Here is an 8,100-nt window from a genome sequence, read left to right as displayed (position 1 = left end):
CCTTTGTGTTCCAGGGACCCGGACTCAGTCTACACTGGCGTGGGGGCTGTGGACTCAACACATCCCACCGGCACCGACACGGCCCCACGGGGGGCTGTGAATTCCCGTTCACGCTCCCGGCCCCTCCTGAAGGACCCCTGCTCTAACACGCCCCTCCACGCCTTCGCCCGCACTTGTGCGCGTGCCAGGGCGAGGGGGACCCCCGACTGCGCGGGGCGGGGGCGGGGCGGCGAGCGGCGGGGGCGGGGCCGCGGCGGGGCGGGGGCGGAGCGAGCCGGGGCGGGGCGGCGCGCGGCGGGGGCGGGGCGTGTAGGGGCGGGGCCGCGGCGGGGCGGGGGCGGAGCGAGCCGGGGGCGGGGCGGCGCGCGGCGGGGGCGGGGCGAGCCGGGGCGGGGCCGCGGCGGGCGGGAGAGCAGCGGGGGCGGGGCCGCGGCGGGGGCGGCGCGAGCCGGGGGCGGGGCGGCGCGCGGCGGGGGCGGGGCGTGTAGGGGCGGGGCCGCCGGCGGGGGCGGGGCGTGTAGGGGCGGGGCCGCCGGCGGGGGCGGCGCGGGTAGGGGCGGGGCCGCCGGCGGGGGCGGGGCTGCCGTTGGCGGGGGGCGCCGGCGCAGGCGCGCTGCGGCCCTCGGCGGTTTCCCGCCCCCAACGGCGCGCCCGCGGTGGCCGGCGGCGTCCTGCTCGGCGGCCCGGCCTCCCGCCCTCCGCGCCCGCCGCGCCCGCCGCCGCCGCCCCGGCCCGCCCGCCGCCGCCGCCCCGCGCGCCGCCGGCCCGGCGGGAGCGCGCCCGCCGCCCCCGGCCGCCGTTTTCGGCGCGGGGCGCGCGCCTGACAGGGCCCCGCGTCGCCGCCCGCCGCGCCCGGCATGTCGGGCCCGGCGCCCCGGGAGCCGTCGGCGGCCGCGGCCCCGGCGGGGGCGGCGGCGGGGCCGGGCGCGGAGGGCGCGGAGGGCGCGGGCGCGGACGCGGCGCTGGGCGAGGCGGCGCTGGGCCTGGGCGCCGGCGACCTGAGCCTGGTGGAGATGACGGAGGTGGAGTACACGCAGCTGCAGCACATCCTCTACTCGCACCTGGAGGCGCCCGCGGCCGACGGCGAGCTCGAGGCGCGCCTCAACTCGGCCTTCTTCGCGGGCGCGGCGGGCGGCGCGGCGGGCGGCGCGGGCGTCTACCCGGTGCTGTGCCCGCCCGCGCTGGCGGCCGACGGCGGCTTCGCGGGCGCCAACCCGTGCCTGAGCCACATCGACTTCCAGGAGCTGCGCATGATGCTGCTGAGCGAGGCCAGCCTGCCCGTGGCCGTGGCCGGCGCGCCCGAGAGGACGCCGGGCGGGGGCCCGGGGCCCGCGGCCGCCGAGGGGGGCGCGGCGCGGCCCCAGGCGCCCGACGGCGCCGCCAAGGAGGGCGCGGCGGGCGAGGGCGCGCCCGAGGCCCGCGCCAAGCCGGCCGTGCGCGTGCGCCTGGAGGACCGCTTCAACACCCTGCCCGCCGAGCCGCCGCGCGCGCCCGAGCCCCCCGAGGCGGGCGTGGCGCTCAACAAGTGCGTGCCCGGGCGGGGGGCGGGAGCGGGGGGCCCCGCCGGCGCCCGCAGCCGCGCCCCGGCCCGCCGCGCCCCGGCGCCCCTCTGCCCGTCCTCAGGCGCAAACTCCTTGCGCTTGCGGCCCTTCTTTTGTCTTGGCAGTTTGGTGACTCTCATTCGACACCCATCCGAGCTCATGAACGTCCCCCTCCACCAGCAGCAGAACAAATGCACAACCTTAGTGAAAAACAAAACCGCGGCCGCCACGGCTGCTCTGCAGTTCACCTACCCGCTCTTCACCGCCAACGCCTGTCCCGCCGGGGGGAGTTCCAGCCTCACGCAGACACAGGTAGGGGTGACCCGGGAGGCTCCCGCTCCTGCCCTCAGGGAAGGGTGACGAGCCGCTTAGGTCGCAGGGATTTCTTTTTTCCCCATTGAACTTAAGGACTTAAAACTTGAGAGTATTGAAAAATCCTCAGTGACCCCCGAAGTTCTCTGACTTGCCTGTTCCTAGCTTCGACATTGCTTCTGGGAAGGGAATTTTATTTGTGCCGGCCGGGCGCCCACACCACCTGCTGATAGAACTGCTGTCGCTTCATGTTTTCCAGAGTTCTAGTAACTCTTGCTCTGTTCTCGAAGCCGCCAAGCATCAGGATATTGGATTGCCTAGAGCATTTTCTTTCTGTTACCAGCAAGAAATTGAGTCCACTAAGCAGACGTTAGGTAGTAGAAACAAAGCTCTGCCCGAGCAGGTTTGGATTAAAGTAGGAGGTAAGCTCTGCCCCAGAAGATAGCGGGCCCTGCCCGGGTGGCTCAGCGCCGCTCCGCGTCATTCAGGCCTGGGGGCGGGGGTTTGTGGAGGTGCGAGACTTCCCTGGGGTGTGTTTACAGCCGAGGGGTCCTTTTCCGTCCCACTGCCCCCAGTCACCTCTGAACGTCTTCCTGGCTGTTGAGTGTCGTCGTTAGCATGGAGACACGGAGTTTGGGGGCTGCTTTTTCTCAGTAGTGGACTCAGCAGAGAAACGATAGACACGTCAATTCTCAGTGATCTTCAGTCTACTCAAAGCTCTTAGGTTTTTGTTTGGTTTTGGTTTTCTTTCTTACTGTATACTTTGTGAGCAAGCCCGGAGTCTGAAACCTGCTACAAGCTTTAGGAGAGGTGAATAATCGGTCCTAGAGGGACAGACTGCAGAAGGGCTGTGGATTGAGTTGGGAGCGAGAGTCCTTAAGGTGATTCGGAAAGGTTTAGGAATAAGGAAACTGCAGAGGGCAGACTTGGCTAACTTTGAAAATTGACTCTCAGTTCCTTCTTCCCTGGGGGAAAAACTGATCTTTCAAGTTACCCAACAGATGGCACAGCTCACCTAAGCTTTTCGAGAGCTGCGAAGGTAGGGTAGGAGTGGGAGGCTGCCGCCGTCTCCCACGTCAGTCATGTACTTTTCTCTGCGTGTGGCATTTTACGCAAAAGTGTGTGTTACCGTTTATAAGATGTAAAGATGGGTATTAAAATAGCCTGACTATTCAGCTTAAGGAATAAAATACCACCAGTATTTTTTGAGCACCTGCCTATGTCCCCCCTGAAAGGGTATCACCATTTGGAAATTTGTGTGAAGTGTGTCCTCTCGCTAGAGAATTTGGCTTTGCATAGCGTATTGGGAGTGCACCTCACTAGCGTACAGCTGAGGTGCCTGCTGTCCTGGGACGTAAATGTGACGTTGCTGTAGCCTGGAACAAAGCTGTGCTGCTGCTTCTTCCTTGGGGAGGATCACCTGCAAGGGGAGGGGTACTTGGTGTTAAGACCCTTTGGTTTTGTCTGCTTTTCTGAACATTGCAGTTAGAATTTCAGGTGTCATGTTAGAATATTTGTAAATGAAGAGCATCTTTTCTGGGGGAAATGTTTCCATCTTTTGTTTCCTTTACTGAATATCAGAAAAATTGAACAAATTGGTTTCTCTCTTCATGGGTATCAGCACAGCTGTTGATTGAGAGACGTGTAAAGGGGGCAGTTCCAACAGGGCTATGTCGGGAGGAGGGCTTTAATGTGCCTGCGTGGCGGGTCCCCTCGGCTCGCGGCTCGGTGCCGCTTGCTCAGCCCCTCTGGAGATCTGCAGGAGTGGTACAGCTCTCACTTGTTCCATTGTCTGCTGCTCACTCAGTAATTTGTGTGTCTTGGATTGAAAATGCCAAAAAATATATTCAACATTAATGGGGATACGTTAAGAAGGATGAGAAGTTAAAATACCACTTTTTTCTTCTTTTGCAAAGAAGAAGCGCTATGTAAACAAGCAATGAGTAAGAGGAATCGGAGTAGAATGCGTCAGTTGGACACAAGTGTGGAGCGAAGAGCCCTTGGAGAGATTCAGAACGTGGGTGAAGGTTCAGCGGCCGCGCAGGGTGCCTGGCAGTCCGTGGAACCCCCCCAGTCGAGCCTGGGGGAGCAGAGCCAGAGCGGGCCGCAGGGAGGAAGGTCTCAGCGCAGGGAGAGGCACAACCGCATGGAAAGAGATAGAAGGTAATTCCCGCCACTGACTTGGGCAGGTCAGCACACACCCAGATCTTGGAAGTGCAAGTCCGTCACAGGTGAAACAGTGTTTCAGCGATCGCTGTGTTCAGAGGGAGGAGGTGGAGGCTTTGGTTTTGCCAGGTGACGCGGGCCCTGCAGACCAGCCCAGGCTGGGTGATGGCTGGGAGGACTTGTCCTACGTACAGCAGCTTGTCCCACGCACAGCTGTGGTTTGTGACGGCAGAAGGATAACAGCAAAGGAGCAAAAGGAGAAGGTGGGCGACGTCCTGGGAAGATGGTGTGTAGGAGTCCTCTCCCAGGGAGTTGCGCAGGACGCACTTGACCCTTGTGCTGTGTGTTGCCAGCAGGGGAGCTTGTCAGAGACCCGGGACCAGGCGTGTCACTGGGAGCTGATGACGTAGGAGCCCTGCCTGGCTCACACCTGAGCTCCAGCCTCCCCGAAGGAGAGCGAGGGTACGGCGCGAACCACCCTGCTTGCACGGGCAGTTGGGGCAGAGTGCCTGTCCTACCAGTTGGTGGAGGGAGCTGTCTCGAAATCCGAGCTCCCAGACACCAGCCCCGGGCCTCCCTGCTGGCCTTTTCCTGCCGTCTAGCGGCCTGCTTTTGCAAGATTTACTTGGTTCTTTGAAGGATGTTGGGGGAAGGAGGAAATTAAAACTATCCAGTTGGTTTATCTGTGGATTTTTCTTGTGCTGTTCAATATAGAAGCAAAAGGCGGTTAAATGTTCTCTATTATGGTTGAGTTTTTATTATGTTTCCTTAATATGTAATTGATAGATCGTTAATTAACTTAATCATTTATTGAGTGTTTACTGTGTAGCAGTTTTCTGTTAGGCTCAAGAAATACCCTGAGTGAGACAAATAGACGACTTTTAAGCTCCAGTGTTGCCCTAAGGCAGTTTATTTTCTTTTGAAAGGGACATATGAAGGAAGACACATAGATACACTTGTATGAGTGTGCCGACACACACGCACACTCACTAACTGAGGGAATTCCTTGAACTCAACTGTGAGTTATAAAGGGCATTTTTCCTACTCGGACATTCATTGAATAGACATTTAAGGAGTACCTGCTATATGAGAAGCTTGATGCTGTAGGTTGAAAGTAAACGTTTGAATTCCAGCTCTGCCATCTCCCAGCTTAGCAACCTCAGACAAATTCTTGACCTCTCTGAGCCCAAGTTCCTCATCTGTACAATGGGGGTGTCAGCACCGCACAGGCTGGCAACGAGAAAGAAATGAGGTGACCCAGGAAGAACCTTTAGCTCAGTGCTATGAGCTAGAAAGCATCTTGGGAATGCTAGCTGTCAGTGTTTTTTCTGTAGAAAGTCTCAAAGAGTCAGAATATCTGTTGTGAAGAGTGGGGGCTACAGACTGGTAGTCTTGGGTCTGTTTTGAATTGGGAGCCCCTGGTGAAGCTGAAAGTTGTGAACAGCCTTGATTCCCAGAAAAGTACTTGGCACGGAGAGGGCAGATGGTAACAAGCTGTTGGGTGAAAGGATGATCTGCCCAGAAAAGATACATGCCCAGAATTTTGTTTTTACTTTCAGGGGCTTGGCGGACCCATCAGGGATGGGTCCTAGAGACCTGCCAGGTCTGTGAGAAACAAATAGGGGAAGCTCTCCAGGCAGGCTCCGGGCGTGGGCCTGCGTGGGCCTGGGTGGCAGCTCTAGGAGGAGCACGTGGCAGGTGGGGCCCACTCGCCCAGCTTTGGGCTGTGGCTCACTCTGCGCTGCCGTGCTCCGCAGTGCTCCGCCGTGCTCCGCAGTGCTCGGGCCAGGCTTCATCACCTCCAGCCCGTTCAAGTAGTGAGGCGAAGCATGTCCTCCCACCTGTTCTGGCTGCAGTTGCTCTCTGTGATTACTTTGGATTTGGACTGTAGGCGCAGAATCCGCATTTGCTGTGACGAGTTGAACCTCTTAGTCCCGTTCTGCAATGCCGAGACTGACAAGGCGACGACTCTCCAGTGGACCACGGCGTTCCTGAAATACATTCAGGAGCGGCACGGAGACTCTCTTAAAAAGGTCAGTGTTGGGCTAGGCTGGGTAGGTTTCCAGGGTTTTAGGCCTCTTGCTTGTCAGTATTCTTCTGTGTCCCATTCCCCTGAGACATCTCCAGTGTCCTTTGTTTCCTGAAACCTCAGTCTGACACGAACACACTGCGCATTAGTCGTTGTTCCAGCAGTCCCAGCCCCGATCTGCTCCCTGCCCTGGAACGTCAAGGACTCTGAGCTGGCGATCGAGCCCTCGCTGTGCACGGTGTCTCGCGTTAGGGCTCCACAGGGGTTCGGGGACATGTGGGGCGTGGGTTTTGTGCTGAGCAAATGTTAATTTGGGAAAGGGATAAGAGCAAGAATAGCCAAAAAAGACAGATAGACATCGAATAAACAGTCCGCCGTGCAGCTGTGTTAAGAAGGCGAAGGGGAGAGACAGCCCGTGGGGCGCTGGGCGGGGAGCCTTGGAGGCCTTGGAGGCCGAGCAGGCCAGGCTCCCGCGAGGGGCCGGGCACTGCCCCCCGTCCTGCCCGGAAGCAGCAGGGAACGCCTTACGGCTAGAGAGCTTGGCTCCTCCCGGAGCTGGGTGCCTGGTTTAGGCCAGCGCAGGGCGCCAGCCCCTCGGGGATTGAGAGAGAATGGTAACGGTGGTTTTCACTGGGCAGCCCTCCTGCGGGTGGCTGGACGCACTTGGGCCTGGTCTCTGGGTCCCGATTTGGTCACAGTGGACTTCCCCAGGGGGTGCTCCTTCTAGCTGTTGAACGCCCACTCCGGCTCTTGACTCCGGCGGGAATCTGTAGGGACCAGAGCTAAGAGGGGCAGAGTAAACACGGAAACTTCTTTTAGAAGAGCTTCCTGTGTCTGGGCCTCAGAGGACCCTGGGAGCACCAGCCCCAGCGGGGCCCACCCAGCCGGGACCGCCACCTGCGCGCTGCGCCATGGGAGCTCACCTTGTCTGTCCCCTTTCCATGTTCCACACTGACGTTTGCATCGTGTGTGCTCCGTTATTTCACTGATTCCCTTATTTCCATTTAAAGCCAGTACTTATTTATGCCTAGTTTTCTCTAATTGCACCATTTGTGGTTATTTGTAACACAGTTGCTCTTGAATGTTATTTGTTAGCGGTAGATGATTGGTTTGTTTTAATAAAATGAAGTTTTTATATTTGAAAATGATTTCATTGTGTTCTGTTAATAAAATGAAATGAATGTAATTTATTCAAATATGACTAAGGCATTTTTAATTTTTAAAATAAAAACTTTCGTTATCTCTATATGTTCCAATATTAAATAGATTAAAAATGTATTAATATTACATTCATTTACATATTACGCTTCTTGGATGGTTCTGAAATTTAACTACATTGAACTTGTAGATGGTTTCTGATCGGATCATTAGACCCATCAAGAAACAGGCTGAGGAGAAGGGGAGTCAGTTCAGTCTGTTTTGGGGTGTGTTTGGCTGTTGCCTTCCTAACCAGGTGCACTGCATGAGGGTTTTAAGGGGCTTGCTAAACTAGTCCATGCTCGTTTCATTCCACAAATCTTTCCTAGGCTAGGCAGGCGCTGGTGCAGACGCCGGGTGCTTGAATAAGATGAAGTCCCTGCCTGTGAGCAGAGGGCAGGCAGGCAGCTCATGGCCAGAGGAGACAGCTTGGGGTCCTGCGACGAGGTGGGGCGCAGAGGGGGCTTCAGGTCGTGGCTGAGGAGGGCTGTTGGCACCGAGGCCCATGCGGGCAGCAGCCACGGCCGCTTGGCTGAAATCTGGTGCCAAGGGGAACGGCACGAGAGGGACGGGAAAGGTGACGGGCCTTGGGCGGTGTCGGAAGGGTCGTGACCCAGGCCACTCGAGCCATGTGGGGACAGCCTGAGGGAGGCGGAGCTGGGCAGGCGCCAGCGTGAGCTCTGGGTGTGCTGGGAGGAGGGGGACTGGGGACCCTCTGGGGTCTGCTCGAGCTGTGGGTGCAGTTTGCCGAGGCGTGGAGCTGCAGGTGGGGTGGGGTGGAGTCCACTGTGCCTCAGACACCGCCGTGTCCAGCCTGGGCGGCCCAGCCTCTGGGGGTTGGGAGTGTGCGGGCGT

General features: G+C 58.9%; 1 protein-coding gene across 1 annotated transcript in view; it reads left to right on the top strand.

Annotated features, from left to right (window-relative positions):
* Positions 1-857: 857 nt before the first annotated feature.
* TCFL5 (transcription factor like 5) overlaps positions 858-8,100 on the top strand; it is a 14,334-nt gene continuing 7,091 nt past the window's right edge. Inside the window, exons 1-5 of the mRNA XM_004483988.2 lie at positions 858-1,525; positions 1,667-1,853; positions 2,113-2,275; positions 3,770-4,016; positions 5,911-6,052. Coding sequence (XP_004484045.2) covers positions 858-1,525; positions 1,667-1,853; positions 2,113-2,275; positions 3,770-4,016; positions 5,911-6,052 — 1,407 coding nt within the window. The remainder of the gene's footprint in view (positions 1,526-1,666; positions 1,854-2,112; positions 2,276-3,769; positions 4,017-5,910; positions 6,053-8,100) is intronic.

This window comes from Dasypus novemcinctus, chromosome 24, assembly GCF_030445035.2.
Source record: "Dasypus novemcinctus isolate mDasNov1 chromosome 24, mDasNov1.1.hap2, whole genome shotgun sequence".
Taxonomy (NCBI): domain Eukaryota; kingdom Metazoa; phylum Chordata; class Mammalia; order Cingulata; family Dasypodidae; genus Dasypus; species Dasypus novemcinctus.
Note: the sequence above shows the minus strand (reverse complement) of the source record. Positions and strands in the feature narration are given on the sequence as shown.